This window comes from Narcine bancroftii, chromosome 2, assembly GCF_036971445.1.
Source record: "Narcine bancroftii isolate sNarBan1 chromosome 2, sNarBan1.hap1, whole genome shotgun sequence".
Classification (NCBI taxonomy): Eukaryota; Metazoa; Chordata; class Chondrichthyes; order Torpediniformes; family Narcinidae; genus Narcine; species Narcine bancroftii.
Window position 1 is genome coordinate 144,056,144 of NC_091470.1, and position 20,785 is coordinate 144,076,928.

General features: G+C 47.2%; 1 protein-coding gene across 1 annotated transcript in view; it reads right to left on the reverse strand.

Moving 5' to 3' along the window:
* Positions 1-20,785, reverse strand: part of klhl17 (kelch-like family member 17) — a 59,537-nt gene that overhangs the window by 20,487 nt on the left and 18,265 nt on the right. The window contains exons 2-6 of the mRNA XM_069918363.1: positions 13,325-13,586; positions 11,579-11,700; positions 8,147-8,368; positions 7,240-7,356; positions 5,178-5,391 (exon numbers count right to left, since the gene is read on the reverse strand). Of these exons, the coding sequence (XP_069774464.1) occupies positions 5,178-5,391; positions 7,240-7,356; positions 8,147-8,368; positions 11,579-11,700; positions 13,325-13,535 (886 nt within the window). The 5' untranslated portion in view covers positions 13,536-13,586. The remainder of the gene's footprint in view (positions 1-5,177; positions 5,392-7,239; positions 7,357-8,146; positions 8,369-11,578; positions 11,701-13,324; positions 13,587-20,785) is intronic.

Below are 20,785 nucleotides of genomic sequence, written 5' to 3' on the forward strand. Positions count from 1 at the left end.
CCAGAAGCTTTTTTAAAAGTAGATCTGCTGATTCATGCACCCGGATTTAGATTTGTTCCTCACCCACATTCATTAAAACTGCCTCCCTGAATAAACCTGGACTGGTTTCTGAAACACAAAAAAAAACTTGGCTCTTCATCTTCCCTAGTAATAGATTCCATTAAAGAAAAGGCAGGCAGATTTTTTTCCCCTGCAATTCTAGTGGTGGTAACAATTCAGATGAGTCTATGACACAGAAGAAAGCAATTCAGCCCATTGTATCCATCTAGTTACAAATGGACTTTGGCTCATTCTGCTGGCCAGGGTTGGCTGAGTGCTCAGAGACGTTCTTCAAGAGGTTTGCCTCCTTCACCCTTTCAGCCTGTGAGTCCCAACCCCCCACTGCTCATCAAATGAAATATTTAATGTTCTCATTCCCCCGAAACTCTGACCAATTTCAAAGCTTAAAAGTTCACATTTATTGTCAAAGTACATGCATGACATCACATACAACCCTGAGATTCTTTTTCCTGTGGGTCAGGCAGAATTTCTACTCATTGGTAGTGCAAGAAAAAGATGTGTGCAATGAACTGGGATTCACTGGTAAGGTACTGTGCTGATGGCTGGCCCTGCCTCCCGGCTCCCCCCATCTGCTCACATCCAATCCTGGTTTCTCGCCTAAACCCAGAACTCTTCGGAAGACTACTGTGAGACCCTACCCTTAGTTATAAGCTAATAAAAGCGTTTGTTCTCCCTCCAGTCGTGAGAGCTTTTATTCACACTACAATTTGTATGCAAGAGACAGAAATGTAAACAAAGAAAGGAATGTGAACAAACTGACAGTGCAAATGTAGAGAAAAAATATTCATGAATAAATAACTTGCAAAATAGGTCCTGAAATGAGTCTCTGATGGAGGCTGTTGTTTGGGAGTCTGATAGTAGAGGGGTAGCAACTGCTCCTATCACTGTGCAGCTTTTTTTCTCTTGCATGCTCCCACCCATATCCAGTAATGACATTGTGCTCCTCCCCGCACTATTTTATTCAGGTAGCTACTTCCAACTTACCAAAAAGGAGGACATGCAGGGTCAGTGTCAGAAACTCTCTCAGCAGGGTGAGGCAGGAGATTTACCCGCCATAAACCTTCGGGCGCTGCTGTCGCACTGACTCCTCTTCAAGCATGCACACGAGAATGACGAGGCTGCACATGGCCTATGGACCCCAGGATGCCGCGTTTAACAGGCAAGTGCCCTTTCTGCCCGTTATTTAGCCTACACCATCAACTGGAGGACAAATTAACGTCCAGCTCGAGGTGATGCCAGACCGTGGACAGACTGTCAGCCTAAAACTTGGCCTTTTTGTTCATATGTTGAGGAAGGGCTCAGGCCTGAAATGTTGGTTATGTCTTTTTATCACTACTGCATAACTTGCTCAGTTTCTCCAGCAGTTTTGTGCAAGCTGTTCTTAAACCCAGTGGTACATTCCTCCAATTCTTCTGCCAATTACATTCAACCTCATGGTTTCTGGCCTGAATCCAGTGAGAAATGAGTCCTATCTGCTCATTTTGATGAGGGCCCCTCATTAATTCTCCAATAACTCAAGTGAAACAATTAAGTGATTTGAGATGGGCCACAGATCTGTGACCAACAGGATGCTTTAAATCCATGGTTTTCAAGCTGCACCCCCCCAAACTCACATTCCACCTTAAACAATCCCTATACTACTGGTGCTCTGTGATTAGTAAGCGATTGCTTAAGGTGGTCTGTGGGTGGGAAGGGAAGGTTGAGAACCACTGCTCTAGACCCAATTGTCACTGAAATACTTTGCTTGAGAAAATGGTCATTTGGCCCATTTCCTTTAGAGTTATGAAACCATCTCATAACGAGTCAATGAAGGACGATTAAAACAATGGGTTTCAAACTTTTTCTTTCCCCCCCCCCCCCACATTCCACCTTAAGCAATCCCTTACTGATCACAGAGCACCGATGGCATAGGGATTGTTTAAGGTGGAATGTGAGTTTGGGGGGGCATTTTGAAAACCACTGCTCTAAATTGATTTGGGGAGGGGGTTCAGTGGGGCTGAAGTCTGTGACTATATTTTGCACATATAATAGAGGTGGGAAGTTTCCAGAGGCTCCTGTGAGACTGTGCCTGTATAGAAGCATCCAGGAGTGAATGAACACTTTTTGATAAGAGTGAGTGGGACATGGTCTGATTGCTTGTTCTATGTTGTTAGTTCTGAAGTACGACCCCGTACACAAGTCTGAACCTTGAAGATTTCAGCACCTGTGATATAATTGCATGTGGTTGTTTCCTATCCAACGTTCTCTATAATTATAACTCAGTTATGCTGACTCAAAATGTTATGGTAAGTCCAAGGTGGTCAAGGATGGTAACAAAAAATCTACAGATGCTTAAAACCCAAAAATAAAAACAGGAAAATGCTGGAAACTCCACCCCCCCCCCCACCCCACAGAGAGAATAGGAGGTTGATCCAACACTGGGGGAACGGATTGATGCAAAGCAAAATACTGCACGTGTACAGAGCCTGAAACAAAATAGAAATGGTAGTACATGCTCAGCAAGTCAGGCAGCATCTGTGGGAAGAGAGAGCAGTTAATACCATAGATACTAGTGTAATCGTCGATACCATGTCAAAGTTGACCTTTGGCCCCACCCACTGGAGCTCCACGTGGCCTGACCGTGGATCCTCGCCATGGCCACCCGCCAATTTGGGCTCCCAAGGCCCCAAATGTGGACTCGCCACCCAGTCCTGGCCATCTGAGCTCCCTCCACCTTGAACTTATTGCAGTCAGAAGTATGATCCATGTAAAGGTCGCCTTCCCCCCGCCAACAAATTTGACCCAAAATATTGGCCCAAAAAATTCAGTGAATACATGAGTATATGATAGTACATCAGCAGAAAACAAATCTGCTGAAGGAACTCGGTGGGAAAAGCCACATCACTGAGAGAAAAAGAACGGTCAGTGTCATTGTCTCCCTCATCCCAAAAGGTAGGAAGGAACCTTTCTTTTCACCTCATTTATTTTTATTGCTTGCTCTACTCTCAATTAAAGTTACTTGAAACAATGAAATTGTAAAACAAAGTGGAGTACATTTTTAATAAAAACCTTTTGGGTGCAGAAGCTCCCATCTGTAAATTAACTTGGAGGAGTGCTCAGGGAGCTGTGGTCTGACTGTGATTAGGTTGGGTCAGGATTCTGAGCTGTCATGGGCACAATGGGCCAAACGGGCTCCTCGTATGCCTTATATTATTTTGAAATTCTATTTCCTTCATTAATGATATACTGTGTTCTGTTTTAAAATGTCATTACTTCATTGGGCTTAATAACGAGTGAACAAATTAGAAAAATTAATCCTCAGAAGGCCTAAAGCATTACATGAACTCAGCAGTCAATCCCCTGTACAAACCATCCCCAAACCCTTTTTTTCTTAGCTTCATCCAAAAATGCCCAGCGTGTTAATTTAAAAATGGGACTTGTATCGTGATTCTTCTATTCCAGTAGGTTGATAAGTTCTTTTGTACACAGAAATACTGGAGGAATCAGCAGGTCTCACAGCATCCATAGGAGGTAAAGATATACAGTATTACCAATATTTCAGGCCTGAGCCCTTCTTCAAGGTTTTTCACTACGATCAGTGTTGGCAGACTTTCACTCACTAGGAGTCTAACACCAATAATCAAGATGAAGTGGACTTTTAGTTACGATGGATCCGTCTCTTTAGAGCCAACATTTAAAATACTGCCCATCTTTTCTCACTTTCTCTTTAATTATTAGCTCAATAAAACTCTGGTGAACCGTACTTGGAATATTGTGTTTAGTTCTGGTCGCATCATGACAGGAAGCTTTGGATAGGGTGCTGAGGAGATTTACCAGGACGCTGTCTGGATTGCAGAACCTGCCTTACGAGGCAAGGTTAGCAGAACTAGGGCTTTCCTCTTTGGAGTGAAGAAAAGGTGACTTAGAGGTCTACAAGATTATGAGAGCCAGAACCTTTTTTCCTGGGCACGACCATAGCAAATGCCCGAGGACACCTGAATAAAATGAGGGGAGGTAAGTTGTTTTATTTTCTTTTTAATCAGAACATGGTGGGTGAGTGGGTGCCTGGAATGCATTGCCAGGGGTGGTGGAGGCGGCTGGTACAAATATGGATATTTAGGAGACTCTAATAAGCACATAGATGAAGGAAAAATAGCAGGTTATGGGTGTGAGATCAGGAAGGTTTAGATTGATGAGAGGGTATATATGGGTCAGCATAACATCATGGGCCAAAGGGCCAGTACTATTAAGTAACAACAGTGGTACAGTGGGTAGAGTTGCTGCCTCTCATCTCCTGTGACCTGGGTTCAATTCTGACCTCAGGTATTGTCTGTGTGGAGTTTGTGTGCTTTCCCTGTGACCCCGTGGATTTACACCGGGCGTTCCGGTTTCCTCCTACGTCCCAAAGGCGCGTGCGACTGGGAGGTTAAATAGCTGCTGTAAGTTGGCCCAAGAGGGCAGGTAAGGAGTAGGATCTGGGGAGGGGGTGAGATGGTGGGTATGTTGGAAGAATGAGGGAGGAGCTTAGCATTACTGTAATGGATCTTCTCTGGCCGGTGCAGAGCTGTCGGGCAAGGTTTCCGTGCTGGGTGACTCTGCAGTTAACAGCTTGCACCACTACTGTCAAAGGATGCTCTAAGTGCAGTCATTCTCACCTGGGTCAATATGGGCTAATGGGATATGTAGCACATTTAAATAAAAAGCTTGTTTTCTTTTAATCTCGCGCAACATTTTTTATGTAGTCAGTAGGAGAGAAGTATAGAAGAAATCAAAACTTGACTGCTTCGCAGGGAAGGGGGCCCATAGATTTTGAGCAGATTGATAAGGGGGCCATAGCCAAAAACAGGTTGAGAATGGCTGGTCTAATGCATTCAAATTGGACACCAAACCAAGGAAGACGATGAACTGGGGAGAAATAACAACAAGCTCAATCAGAGGGTTGGCTTCAGAACTACCAGAAAAAGCTCTGAAGAAGCAGACACAATTACAATGTTGGGACAGATATATGATAGGAAGGGTATGGACAAAATGCAAGAAAATGGCACTAGGCCAAAAAGCCATCATGCTGGCATGGACAAGTTGGGGTGAAGGGCCAGTTCTGTGCAGTCCAATTCTATGACTTGAGCAGCAGTACTTACCCACTGCAAAAAGGACAGGGCTAGCCCCTTCGCAGTGCCGAGGTCTCGTCCTGGTGTTGCTGAGGACTCCGCGCTGTTCGGGCATGAGGTGATATTTCAGCGCCTCAATGAGGAGATCTTTACACTCTGAGTGGTGTCTGACCAGGAGCTCGGTGTCCACATTGCTCATCAGAAAGTCCCGGGTGAGGAGAGGAAGGCGCACACACTTCATCAGCTGAGGAATTCACACATTTTTAGTCGGGCTGGGGAAACATCTTCAAAATAACCACCACTCTAACCAAGCTGCAAACCACATGAAAAGGCAAAGGCTGAAGGGTCACTCTCCCCACAGGGAACATTGACAAGCAACAACAAGAGTCGGGGCCTTGAGCATGCATAACCCAACTCACTTTGCATTGAATTATCATAATAAATGGACACGCACAACCTCTCAAAGTCCATCACAGGCACTAACCTCTGACCATTGAGAACTTCTATGTGTGATGCTGCCTCAAGAAGGCAGCCAACATCCTAAAAGACCCTTGGTCACAACCACTTCTCACTGCTACCTTCAGGCAGAGGGTCCAGAACATTCACTTCCCTGACCCTGATGATAAACTTCTCTGGGACCATCAAAAGATCGGTCTGCCCTATTGAAACATCACTGTTTTGTTTGCACTGTCTGCAACTGTGAATATTTATCTAGCCTTTCATATTTTGGCAGCACGGTTAGTGCTGCTACAGCACTAGTAATCGGGGTTCGAATCCCACACTGTCTGAAAGGAGTTGGTACGTTCTCCCCATGTCTGCGTGAGCTTTTCCTGGGGGGTTGGGCTTCCTCCCGCCATTCAAAACATACCGGGGGGGGGGTGGTGTGGGTCAATTGGGTGTAAATGGCCGGCACGGGCTCATGAGCCTAAATGGCCTGTTACCGTGCTGTATGTCTAAATTTAAAAAAAAAATGTATTCTCTCTTTTTCCTGTCTTGGCATATTGTGGAAACTTAATGTACACTTGTAGTTGATGCATCTCATGAACCTGTGTACTGTGTATATGACAATAAACTCACATCATAAACAGAGAGGATTCTGGGTTGTGCCCCCAATACAAGTGTCATCATGGTGACCTTCCGGTGGGAACAGAGGGATTCAAAGCTTTCCCTCAGCAGACTAAGTGCAATTTTATGTAATATTACTGTGATAGTACAGATCTATCACCAATGTACATAGTGTATATAGTTACTGTATCTAGACTGTGCTTACAGCGATTGGCTGAGAGCTAAGCCACACCTATTGTCTGGGCCTTAAAGGGTTGTGTCCCTAGCCAGGTCGGATCATTCTGGACTGGTCGGCCACCTGTGAATAGCTCCTGTCTTTTGCTAATAAAAGCCTGGGTTTGGATCAACAAGTCTTTGGTTCTTTCGACGAGCTCTACAATTACATTTGTTTTATTACATGACTATAAAAGAAGCTTGAATCATTGCCCAGCCACATTTCTCCTGATCGTTCAACATTCCAAAACTCAGTGCAGTAACAATCAAAAGAGAACAGGATAACAAAAAATGAAGTTGTGGGGGGGGAGGGGGAGAAACTTTCAGGAGCTAAGAGGACAAAATGGAGAATTTCTCTGAAAATGGTGTTAGGAGGGGGGTGGGGCTGAATGGCCTCTATTTGCATTGCATGCCTTAAAGCAGTAAGATCCAACCTCCACACTGGGCAGCAATCCTCCTTTCTTGAGCGAGAAAAGAGAAACTGGAAAGACTCAATGGGTCAGGCGGCACTCATGGTGAGAAACAATCAGACAAGGTTTCAGTTCAGGACTAAATTGGGGAGGGGGGACATCAATTATAAAGTGGGGTGGGGGAGCGTAGTGGGCAAGGGGTTATAGGGTACTGCTCAAAAGGTGGGAGAGGTGGAGGCACGGAGGCTGGCGGGGGGGGAAGGTGGAAGGTGAGAGAGTAAAGTGGGAATGGAGCAGGTAAAGGAGAGATGGAAACATTGAGATGGAGGATCTCATCTACTTGTTTACATAATTTGACGCAAAATTAGATGACAGAATTGCTGATGGAATTAATAATTTCTTACTCGAGGAACATGTTGGCGTCTGCCATCCACGTCATGTTTGACCCAACTTAGCACAGCTCTGTACACCTCCTCTTCTGATGGAACATTCAGGTTGTCGCTGGAGATCAGATCAAGCACCTGTGGGAGAAAAAGAGAAAAAAAAATAAAGGCTTAGGAATTATTCCAAATTCTCAGCACAATGCAACACAGGAGGCTGGCTTATTGCCATGGTGTCTGTGTCGATAAACCATTTCTCCTGCCTCCCTGCTGCCTGGTACTACACCAAATCACAACGGTTTTGAGTGGAAATGATGGGTGGCATCACAAATCAATTTTTGCAATGAAAGCATTAATACATGGCATGTGGACTTTGCTGGCAATCCCATCACTTATTGTCCATCCCCCGATGTCCCTGAGCTGGAGGGACAGCTGTATTGGAGGGTCCAATACAAATATTTTTTATGTAGTCGTTAGGAGACAAGTACGGAAGAAACCAAGACTTGACTGCTTCACACAGAAGGGGGCCCAGAAACTTTGAGCAGAGTCCTGGGGTGGCCACAGTCAAAAAAGGTTCAGAATGGCTGCGCCAAACCCTTGTGATCTAACCTTAACTTTGTCTTTTAAGCCCAACCCTTGTGTCCAAGTTCATGTCCTTACCCTGACCTTAAGGATTGTGTCTAGGTCCAAAATCCAGCACCCCAATCCAAACCTTAACCTTTGTCCCCGAGACCTAGAGTTAGACCTAACTCTAACGCTTGCCCTCATCCTTGTTCTAACTCTGACCTTTGTGTCTGAGCTCATGTGTCAAGAGCCTAGGCTTTTCTGTCAATCCAAGTCCTCAAGTCCAGACCCCACACCTGTGCCCAGGTGTCCTACCTTTGTGTCTGTGCTCTAACCCTAACTCTTTATGTCTATCCTTAGTCCGTACCTGTTTAAGTGGGAGAAGCATAAACTCCTCGGTCTTGCAAACCTCCACAAAGTGCTGGAGCACATACTTGTGTGCAGACTTCAGCAGATCGCTGCAGGAATGTGTATCAGCAAATCCCCGGATTCCTAAACAGTTGGATGGATCGAGCTGGCTCAGAAGGAATTTGCAACAGGCATCCCGAACCCCATTCAGCTGAAGCAGGCTTGCCGCAGGAAGCAGTGTCTGGTGGGATGTTGGATTACATCGTTTAAGGTTTTAAATTATCACAGTGCATTCCATTAAATTGCTTTTTATAGTGATTGGCAAGACAACCAAAGGTTTCCAAACAGAGAGAGTAGCTGAGATCAGGTATAACTGGTTTGAAGGTCACTGGCAGTAAATTGCATGGTGGCACCACTGGAAAAATTGCTGCCTCACAGCTCCAGAGACCCGGATCAATCCTGATCTCCGGTGCCCCCAGTGTGGAGTTTGCATGTTCTCCCTGTGACTGCATGGGTTTCCTAGAGTGCTCTAGTTTCCTCACAGATCCCAAAGGTTTGTGGATTAATTGGCCTCTGTAACTTGACCCGTCTGTGTCTGGCCAGGGTGTTCGTAAGATATACAAAATATGAAAATGTAAAAGTCTTTCAAAAGCGACGAGAAAAGTACTCAAAGGAAAATTAATACAGGGCAATGGGACAGAACCAAGGAATAATTACTGAGACTGCCTTTGATAAAGCAGCACAGGCCCACGGCCCCAAATCTGGCTTTCTCAATGCCATTATTCTACAACTCGACATTCCAAACATCAGGAGTTTCAAGAAACAAAGGTCTGAAAGGTGTTTCAACTAATTTATAGAATGATTTGACACACAGAGTACCTCTGGCCAACTGTACCTTTGCCAAATAACCACAGAGCGGTTAAATTATAAATTTTTAAATTAAACATTTAGACATACAGAATGGGAACAGGCCATTTTGGCCCACAAGTCCGTGCTGCCCAATTAATGTACAACCCAGTATATTTTGAAACAGAGCACCCAGGGAAAACCCACAGAGACACAGGCAGAATGAAGAAACTCCTTACAGACAGCATGGGATTTGAACCCCAGTCCCAATCGCTGGTGCTGTAAAGGCATTGTGCTAACTGCTACATTAACCACGCCACCCCTTTTTGTTGGTTGGTTTTAAGGAGTGTCCCAACAATAAAAAGCAAAGGAATTTGTAGAGATCTGGTATGTCGCCAAGACTTCTGCAAATTTCTACAAGTGTACCATGGAGAGCATTCTGTCTGGTTGCATCACTGTCTGGTACGGATGTGCCAATGCCCAGGACAGGATAAAAACTACAGTTGGTAACTCAGCCTGCAACATCACGGGCACCAGACTTCACTCCATCGAGGATATCATGTTGTCTTAAGGAAGCAGCACCTTTCCTCAAGGACCCCCACCACCCAGGCCAGGCCCTCTTCACTCTAATGTCATCAGGAAGGAGATACAACAAAAACAACTTCTTTCCCACAGCCAACAGATTTCTGAATGGTTAATGAGCCAAAGACACAACTTCACTTTCTCTTCTTTTGCATGGATTTATTTATTTTTAAAAATGCAATTTATATTAATATTTGGACAGTGATGCATGTTCATGACAAATAAATTCTGATTTTGGTTCTGAGGCGCGAGAAGGTTTAAAGAGGAAGGCCCAGAATAAATGAGTTTTGGCAGCCGAATGAGTCACCAACATTGGTGGAGCAATCAGTCAATGCTGATCAAAAATTTCTTATGTACAAAGACCTTTGAGGGTTGAAGAGATTGGGTGGGAGTTTGGAAATGAGCAAAGGGAATTTTTAAACTGAAGTGTTGTAGGATTAATGTAGGTCAGTGAGCTCAGGGGTTTGTTCTTCCAGGGGATGGGAATGTCACTGACAAGGCAGTATCTAATCATGCTTGAGAAGGTGTGGGCCCATCTTACACAATCATTATTGTCTCTGTGGTTAAGATACTCCCACAGGGGTAGAGAATTGTCTTTGGCTCCATAAAGGCTTTAAACAGCCTGCTAAAGGAGTGGTTTATTTTTAAATCCTGCAATCGGGGGTTCTGCACCCCAGATGGCATTGCCTATGGTCAGCAGCAGCCACAAGGGGTTGCAAACTCCAGGGAAGTAGATGATTGGTGCAGGGCACCAGTAATGGGGAGGTCACCCCTCCCCCCATTTGAGAAAGAGAAGCAGAGCTGACCACAGTGGTGAACTAGTGAGGGACTATGCGGCTGAAGAACACACAGGCTGTTAGTGACTTGAGGTGAAGAACCATGTAGGCCGCGGACGACTGCAGTCGAGGACTCACACCACGTTGCAGTCTGCTGGAGACTGGCTCCGGGGAACCAGGTATTGGAACAGAGATGTGAGGGCTTCCTGATTGTGTTTGCAATCTGGAGCTTGGGTTGGTGCTGGTTTCCACTGAAGGGTGTGTGGCTGTAGGAGTGCTGGAGGCGATTCAATTGACTCTGGTGTGTGTGGGGGGGGGGGGGGGGGGGTGAAGAACTCTCTATTGCTTCTCTTTCTCTGATTGTAAAGGGCACTAGGCAATTTCTGCTGACAGCAAATCTTTGCCTTTCATTGACCCAAAATACATTTAGCGTAATATCACATTTTCAGTTTTGTTACATGACAATAAAATAATCTTGAATATAGACCCAGTGAGGATAATTCCCAAACCAGGACTATCTGCGAGTTGGAGGGGACCTGCCCACGTGCCTACTGATCTTGTCCTTCCTTGCACGTCACTTGTGGAGGAGTTGTTATTGAAGTAGTGTTCCATGTTAAACTGTTTCATCTTTTCCTTTCATCACAAGATCAAAAATGCAAACATTCACTGATGAATACAACTCCCTTCAGAAATGTAACCAGTCTCTATCTGCCAGCATCAAGAGCTGGACAATATCCAGACACCCACTGAAAAGTGGCTTGAACTATACTTGCACTTCAAGACTCTTGCAACAACTTTGCTATTCAACAGCATCACCTTCACCGATTCTCCCCTCAACAAGAATTTCGCTTCATCATCGTGGCCTCGAGCTGGTCGGAGACTGGGTGCCCAGTGATGAGTGACTCAGCACATGGTGCGGGCAGACCTCTCCGCACCTACAGGGCACAAGTCAGGAGTGCAATGGAAAACTCTGCACTTTCCTGCCTCAGCAAGCTCAGCTTATCCAAGACAAAACAAACCATTTTATTGGCCCCAATCCATGATGTGAAACATCCATCAGTGCAATGTGGCCAGAGTGTGTGGTGTAATCAAAGATGGGCAATTATGTGGGCTGTTCTTAACATATTTTTCATGATTAAATGTTTAGAGAGATTAATGTATTTAATAAAAATACACAACATAAGAAAGTAAAAATCAGCATACACACAGGAATCGCAAATATTCACATTAGAAAGTCACCGACCCACCTGCACATTTCCCTCTCCCACCACAATCTCGGCAGTGTAAGCATATTGTATCAGCTGCTCCAAGGCTTGAGGGTCAATGTCATGTAACGTCACATGCGTTTGACGACTCTCGCTCATCTCATCTGCAGGTGAGACAAAACATGACACAGTTGATGACAGAAGACGACGATGCTTGCTTCACCTCTCACCACAGGTGCTGAAGGGAGGAGATGCCCCACTTGCTCTGCATGGGAGACAACTCTTGTAAATGTATTGTCCAACTGCAATGTGCCTAACCTCATACCTTACAGTTCAGAAAATGAGATTACCCTCTTGGTAACTTCACTGAGGTAAACGAGAAGATATCGGAGATTCGTTCAGTTTAGTTTATTAAACATACTAGTGCATGGAAAAGAGTTCTTCTGTGAGCTTTCTAAAAAGTTAGCTCTAACATTCATCCAGCTATGTCAAGAGCATAATTTGGGGTGAAACACCAAAGCCTGCAGATGCTGTAACAGGAGGAACTCAGCCAGTCTCGCAATGACCGTAGGAGGTAAAGATGTTTAATCGGCGTTTTGGGCCTGAGCCCTTCCTCAAGGTGTGAGTTAAAAGCAGGCAGGCATCTGAAGAGGTTGGGGGAGGGGGGGGAAGGAGAGAAAGGACTGGGGAATGGGGGGAAGGAGAGAAAGGACTGGGGAGGGGGGGGAAGGAGAGAAAGGACTGGGGGAGGGGGGGGAAGGAGAGAAAGGACTGGGGGAGGGGGGGGGAAGGAGAGAAAGGACTGGGGAGGGGGGGGAAGGAGAGAAAGGACTGGGGGAGCAGCACAGACCAACAGACAAAGGGTGATTACGAGGAGGCCAGGAGAGGAAAGGTGAGAACTGATTGGGGGAGGGGGTTACTCTGCAGAGCTGGAGGACAGAAGAGAGTGTGATGGTGGGGGGGGGGTGGGGTGGAATAATGGAAGTCAATGTTAATCCGGTTGGAGGGTGCCCAGACGGAATACAAGGGGTGGTCCTTCACTGAGTAAATAGTGACTGGTTATTAGAGCCTTGTCCCACTTTGCAAAGCGTTTGTTGAATAATTCCTGACTATACTTTTACAGATCTGGCCTCACTTTGTGGACAACATGAGACGATCAGAGACACAGGACCCCCTCCCTGTGAGGTGGGAGGTGGGAGCTGGGATGGGGGTTCCACGCTTTCCAGCCTACTGGGGTTGGTTTGATTGCTCCTGGGCATTGTCTGATCTTTTTATACAAGGGCTGCACTCTGACGCTAGTAAAAACACACAGAAATGCTGGAGGATCTCAGCCAGTCTCACATTCTCCATAAGAGGTAAAGATATATTACTGACCTTTCAGGCCTGAACCCATCTTCAAAAAACAGACAAGTGTCTCAACCTTCACACACTGCCCAATAGACACCTCGTCCCCAGCCACTCACTCAATCCTCCACTGACCCACAGGAACAGAAGTTTGTACAGTCCACAGCGTGTACTACAGCAACTCCCCGAGAATCCTCAGACAGCACCTTCCAAACCAGCTAGATGGACGAGAGCAGCAAAAGCACCTACTGGAAATTGACCTGAACTTGCACACCATCCTGACTTGGATCTTCCTCGTTAACATCACTGAGGGTACCCCTCATCTCAAAGACCGCCATGGTTGAAGAGGTCAGCTCTCCACCACCTTCCTCGGGCATTTAGGGGCAGGGGACTAACTGCTGGCTCAGCCTGTGGAGCGCCCGCCCCTGGAATGGACAGACTTACTGGTGAACATGGCGTGAAAGTAGGGGCTGCAGGAGGCAAGCACCAGTTTGTGGGCCTTGATCTCCTTGTTTCCCACATGCAGCACGATATCACACAGCAGACCCCGTTGTCTCATGCGGTTCATGGAAACGAAGGCATCGTGGTAGTGCCGCTTGGAGTTGTGGGAGACGCTGTGTCCATCACGGTTCAGTAACTGCATTCCACTCTCCATCGCAGGATTCCACTCCGACCCACTTTCCTTGGTTGGCTTCACTATCTGCAACTGTGAACAGGAATTGAGATGTCACCAAATTGTAGGAAAGGTTTACTCACACACATACAGTGACAGGAGGCCAGTCTGTCCCTCGACTCCATGTTGGCTCCCTAGGAAGCAATCCCATCTTCCCATTCTCCCACTCCTCATGTCACTGCTAACCTTTCTTTTTAAAAAAAAATCTCCCGTGTCCTTCAAATCCCCTCCACTTGTCAACTCTACTCCCACTTGTGTCGTCATCTCCACCCCCTCAACCCGGGTCCGTCAACTATTTCACCCCCTCAACCCGGGTCCGTCAACTATTTCACCCCCTCAACCCGGGTCCGTCAACTATTTCACCCCCTCAACCCGGGTCCGTCAACTATTTCACCCCCTCAACCCGGGTCCGTCAACTATTTCACCCCCTCAACCCGGGTCCGTCAACTATTTCACCCCCTCAACCCGGGTCCGTCAACTATTTCACCCCCCCAACCCGGGTCCGTCAACTATCCCCCCCCCAACCTAGGTCCATCACCCTCTCCCATCAACCAACCCCCCTCCTCCCCGTCCGCTCCACACCCCCCTCCCCGTCCGCTCCACCCACCCTCCCGTCCGCTCCACCCACCCTCCCCGTCCGCTCCACCCCCCTCCCCGTCCGCTCCACCCCCCTCCCCGTCCGCTCCACCCCCCTCCCCGTCCGCTCCACCCCCCTCCCCGTCCGCTCCACCCCCCTCCCCGTCCGCTCCACCCCCCTCCCCGTCCGCTCCACCCCCCTCCCCGTCCGCTCCACCCCCCCTCCCCGTCCGCTCCACCCCCCTCCCCGTCCGCTCCACCCCCCTCCCCGTCCGCTCCACCCCCCTCCCCGTCCGCTCCACCCCCCTCCCCGTCCGCTCCACCCCCCTCCCCGTCCGCTCCACCCCCCCGTCCGCTCCACCCCCCCCTCCCCGTCCGCTCCACCCCCCCCTCCCCGTCCGCTCCACCCCCCCTCCCCGTCCGCTCCACCCCCCCTCCCCGTCCGCTCCACCCCCCCTCCCCGTCCGCTCCACCCCCCCTCCCCGTCCGCTCCACCCCCCCTCCCCGTCCGCTCCACCCACCTCCCCGACCGCTCCACCCCCCTCCCCGTCCGCTCCACCCCCCCCTCCCCGTCCGCTCCACCCCCCCCCTCCCCGTCCGCTCCACCCCCCCCTCCCCGTCCGCTCCACCCCCCCTCCCCGTCCGCTCCACCCCCCCTCCCCGTCCGCTCCACCCCCCCTCCCCGTCCGCTCCACCCCCCCTCCCCGTCCGCTCCACCCCCCCTCCCCGTCCGCTCCACCCCCCCTCCCCGTCCGCTCCACCCCCCCTCCCCGTCCGCTCCACCCCCCCTTCCCGTCCGCTCCACCCCCTCTTCCCGTCCGCTCCACCCCCCCCTTCCCGTCCGCTCCACCCCCCCCTTCCCGTCCGCTCCACCCCCCCCTTCCCGTCCGCTCCACCCCCCCTTCCCGTCCGCTCCACCCCCTCTTCCCGTCCGCTCCAACCCCCCTTCCCGTCCGCTCCACCCCCCTCTTCTCCTCTGCCCTCTTTCTCTCCTATTAACTCCCTTCCTTACTCTCCCATGTCCATCAACTCCCCCTTTCACTAAGGGGTAATCTCCAAAGTGATTGACCTGCTTCCACATCACTGAAATGTGAGTGGGTCCCAGAACAGGCAGGGAAACCCACATTGGCCACAGGGAGATTAGGATCAAACCAAAGTCCCTGGACTCAGAGGACATCTCCTCACGTAACTCCATTCATACCTCCCACTGTCTACAGAAAGCTGCCAACCTCGCCAGGACTCACCCCACCCCAGTAACACTTTCTTCTTTCTCTCCACTTACCCCCTCCACTTCCATTAGGCAGAAGATAGATGCATATGAGAACATAAAATTCCAAATTCAAGGACAATTTGTTGTCAGTGGACTTCTCACTGCTAGATTGCATTGTTTTTAACTGACCTTTTCTCCATTTGACCACAGTAACATTAATTACACTGTTGTCTTATTTATTTGTCACCTTGGTATTAGGGCCCTATCTGCTGTCTGAGTTAAACTTCCTGGATCACACCCAAAACAAAGCTTTGCATTGTATTTTTGTACATGCGACAATAAGATCATTCATTTATTCAGAACTGTTGCCTCTATCACTGAATTGAATTCACACAGAAAGAAGCTAATGGACTGGTGGCCTTTATAGCTGGAGTACACAAGATTAAAGGTTACAGTATGGTTAATGGAGTCAACATTTGGAGCTTTGTGGGAACCTTGGGCTCATATCCTCAGAAGAATAAATTGGCTGGTTGGACGTCAGGGGTTCATTATCAAGAGAAGTTCCACAAACCAGTTAGAAGGCGAAGGGGCAATTTAATTGATGTATTCTTGGTACTTAAGGCATGGAATAAAACTCTTTAAGCTGACTTGAGAGTCAGGGTACTTAAAAATTCTCACCTGCTAGTGGCAACAACCTTCCATTCATAATTTTAAGTTTCCATAAGATGCCCCTCTGAACTCCAGTGAGTAGTTCGATGTTGTATATCATCAGTTTGGGCACCGTCCAACCACATATAGGTCCGTGGTCCCATAAGGTTATGACAGAGTTCAGAAATCATGATCAGAGAACGGGATGTCGTGAACACAACAGCTTCCCACACGCAACGTATGTATCCCGTGTCTCTTGTATACTAAGCGATTGCGCTGCCAGGCATATTGTGATACAGTACATAAATAACCTATAATACATATATCTTCATTGCATTAAAAAACATACATGTTACTGGCTTATGCATGCACTGTACTTTCTATCATTATTTTAATGTGAACTTTCCCTATTTACAAATAAAAGGTTTACAGTATAATAATGTATGCTTCGACATAGTCAGTAGCATCCAATCTCGTGTATCATGCATCTCTTGAGTGTTGTACTATCTGTATTTAATTTTCTTTCAAAAATATTACAGGTAAATACAGGTACACTGCAGTATCCCATATGGATTTGCTACATATATAAAATGGTGTTTGCACAGTGTCCACATCACATAATGCCCTATTTCATAGAATGGATTGTGGACGTTAGGTGACTTATTCTCTCCTCATTAGATAACACTTTGCTTTCTCGTGAACATGTATGAATGGTTTCTGCTCTGGACAGGAGTATCCACTGACAGAGAAATGTTTCGGACAGAACAAATCTGTAGCCTAGATTAAATGAAATAGAAAACAGCACAAGTAAGTGTCACCTTAAACTACTGCCCTCTAATATTTGGCATTTCCATCCTGGGGACACCTCTGATAGTTTAGTATCTTCTATTAAGTTTTCCGTTGGCCTCCGGCGTCCCAGAGAAACCAGCCCAAGTTGGTCCAACCTCCTTGTGGCTGATATTCTCTTATCCAGGAAACATCCCCATGAACCTCTTGTGCACCCTCTCCAGAGTCTCCACACCCTTCCTGTGATGCAGTGACCAGAACTGCACACAACCGCTCCAAATGTGCCTTGACAAAAGTGTTAAAGAACTGCAACACGACTTCTTGACTGTTATACTCAACACCCTGACCAATGAAGCCCTTGTTCTTTACCTCCCTCTCTACTTGCATTGCCACTTTCAAGGGAGCCTTGAACTGGTACTCCAGGATCCCTCTGGACATTATTGATACGAGTCCTGCCGCTTATCGTATACTTTCCTCCTGCGCCATTTGTCCAGATTAAACTCTGTCTGCCATTTCCCTACCCATAATCTCCAACGAGCCTCTTTTTCTTTTTTAACAAACTACCTCCTTCACTCACAGCTCCATCGATTTTGGAGATGTCTACAAACTTGCTGATCTGCCCATCTACATTCTTAGCCTAATCGTTTCTGTGTACAAAATCAACAGATGTCCCAAAAGCTGTCTCCTTCGAGTTCATCCACGGCAGCTAACCAACATTCATACATCCACAGCAGATGGCCAGATCTGGACATCCCCCAAAATGAGTTGTTACATCTGCCATAAAATAGGGTGACGTAATCTTCCATTTGCTCCAGAATTAGCTGAAGGTTTACCTGGAGAATCCCACCATCTCTTTTGCCTGGAAACACATTTTAACTTCGATTGACACGCAGTTCCCGTCCACAGGCAAAGCCAATGAATGCACTGCACAAGGGGAGGGGGGGAGGTTAACTTTCCAGAACACCCATCCTCTGGTCCACAACTTGCCCCAAGTTCATATTAAGGATTGACCTAGCAGGAAAAATTCCAGACCTTTCCAATCTTCCTCCACACCTCTCTTCTCCAACATTATATTTTCACTATCTTTCAGGGGCTGCCTGCTTTTTCTCATACCTTTGAAGAAGGCTGAGGCCCAAAATGTCAGTAATACATCTTTACCTTCTATGGATGCTGCGAGACCGGCTGAGCTCCTCCAGCATTTCTGTATTTTCACATTCATCCTGATTTCCCAATAGAGCAAACCACCCATCTCTACAGCAAACCAAACCATCCATCTCTACAGAACAGAGGCTGAAAAAAAAAATCATACACCTCTGTGGGTCTCACGCACAGAACATTCAACAACCATGAGTCTTTGGTGCTTCAGCTCTTTTCACTGATAGATCGAGGTCAGGTTCAAAATAACCCCTGGGAATAAGCAGGTCTAATTGGATTTTGATGGGGCATGTATACAGTCAGTGAGGAAGCAACACTTCAAAGCAACAGCTTATTCATTCCCAGTAGAAATATATAAGATCATGAGAATCGCAGAAAGGGAGATACAATCTTTTTTCCCCCAAAGTAGTCATCCAAATCCAAAAAGCATTGGCTTCAGGTGAGAGGGATCTGAGGGGTAAGTTTTTTTTTCACACCAGATATCCAGATCATGTTCCCAGGAGAGGTGGCAGAATTGGATACAATTATAACCCAAATTGAAAGGCAAACAATATTTGCTGGAGGAACCCAGAGGGTCAGGCTGCATCCAAGGAAGGAAATGGACAGTCAATGTTTCAGACCCTGCCTCACCTCTACCCATTTCCCTTCACAATGTTGTTTTTTAAAATCTGGTTTCCAGCATCTGTAGTCTCTGGTGTCTAAATTAAGAAAGATTGAAAAGGCAAGCCAGAGGAAAATACACTCCAAATGTGGGCAGATAGGATCAGTCTCGATGCGCAAAAATGCCAACACTGACATGATAGGCCAAAGAGCCAGTTTCGGTCGGAAAGACTTGAAATCCCAAGGAACTACATACAAAAAGGGAGGTCTTTGTTAGAATCCTGTACAACAGGCCACATTCCCCCACTGGCCGCCCAAGGTTTGAACTCGGGCATCTGCCTACATTTTGCGCATTCCTTGATGAAGGGCTCAAGCCCGAAATATTGATTATGTATCATGATCTTTGCTAGATAAAGTACACTGTTTGACCTGCTGAGTTTCTCCAGCAGTGTGGTTTTTACAAAGATCTTCAGTGACCTGTCCGTGTCCTCCACCCATCTGACGCAATGGTTAAGAAAGCGCACCAGCACCTCTGCTTCCTCAGAAGCCAGAGGAAACTCAGCATGTCACCCGCATCCCTCAACAAGCTCTGCAGGTACATCCCGTCAGGGAGCATCCCTATGTAGTACGGGAACTGCTCCATCCACATCCCCCGCATCCCTCAACAACCACTCCAGGTACATCCCATCAGGGTGCATCCCTGCGTGGTACGGGAACTGTTCCATCCACGTCACCAGCATCCCTCAACAACCTCAGCAGGTACATCCCGTCAGGGTGCATCCCTGCGTGGTACGGGAACTGCTCCATCCACATCACCCGCATCCCTCAACAACCTCTGCGGGTACATCCCGTCAGGGTGCATCCCTGTGGGGTACGGGAACTGCTCCAACCAAGTCTAGTGACTAGTGGAGTTCTGGGACCCCTGCTCTTCGTGATTTTTATAAATGACTTAGATAAAGAGGCAGAAAGTTGGGTCAGTAAGCTTGCAGATGATACAAACGTTAGGAGATGCTGTGGATGGTGCTGAAGGCTGTTGTAGGTTACAAAAGGATATAGACAGGATACAGAATTGGGCAGAATAGTGGCAGATGGAGTTCAATAATCGGATATGTGTGAAGTGATGCATTTTAGAAGGTCAAACCAGAGTACAGGGTTCATGGTTGGATACTTAGTGTGGATGAACCGAGGGACCCTGGGGTCCAAAACCCTCAAAGACACCACACAGGTTGATAGGATAGTTAAGAAGGCCTGTGGGATGCTGGGATTCATTAATAGGAGGAGTGAGTTCAAGAATTGAGAGGTCATGTTACAACTCTACAAATCTTTGGTAAGACCACACTTAGAATATTGTGTTCAGTCACCCCATTATAGGAAGGATGTGGAAGCTATGGAGAGAGTGCATAGGAGATTTACCAGGATGTTGCCTGGATTGGAAAATAATTCTTATGAGGCAAGGTTAGCAGAACTAATTTTCTCTTTGGTGTGTAGAAAGATGAGAGGAGACTTAATAGAGGTCTACCAGCTTCTGAAAGGCATTGACAGAGCGGCCAGACAGCGCCTTTTCCCCCAGAGCAGAAATAGCAAACCCGGAGGACATATGTACAAAGTGAAGGGAGAGAAGAGAGAAGCTTAAGGCAGACATCAGGAGTAAGTTTTTAAAAAAAATAGAGTTGTGGGTGCATGGAATGCCTTGCCAGAGATGGTGATGGAGGATGGTACATTAAGGGCATTTAAGAGACTCTTAGACAGACCCATGGATAAAGAAAAATAGAGGGTTTTTAGTACTTTTTTTGGGGAGAGAAGAAGGAATATAATGGATCAGCACAACATAGAGGGCCAGAAGGTCTGTACTGTGCTGTAGTGTTCCAAGTCCACAAGACGGCCTATCCCTACAGTTGGAAGAACAGAAGGCCACACTATACTCCAAGTGTGGGGTCACCACCATCTTGTTTCAATAGGACATTCCAGCTCCTGTACTGTCCTGATTGATGAAACCAACCACCTTCTTCACTAACCTGCCCACCGAATATGGCTTGTTGCTGGGTGACATGCCAACAGGTGGTCTTTAATGTTAATCACAATGAGAAATCCAGCATGTCCACAGGCAATAAGCCACCCACTTCATTGCTTCGGCGACTTAAATAATTACCTTCCTTTACTGGAATGCAACACTTACCATTCTCACAAAGTTTAGACTCAACCTTCCAGAAGCTTCTTTAGTGAAAGATCCTCCCAAGTCTAGAGAAATCTTTGGTTG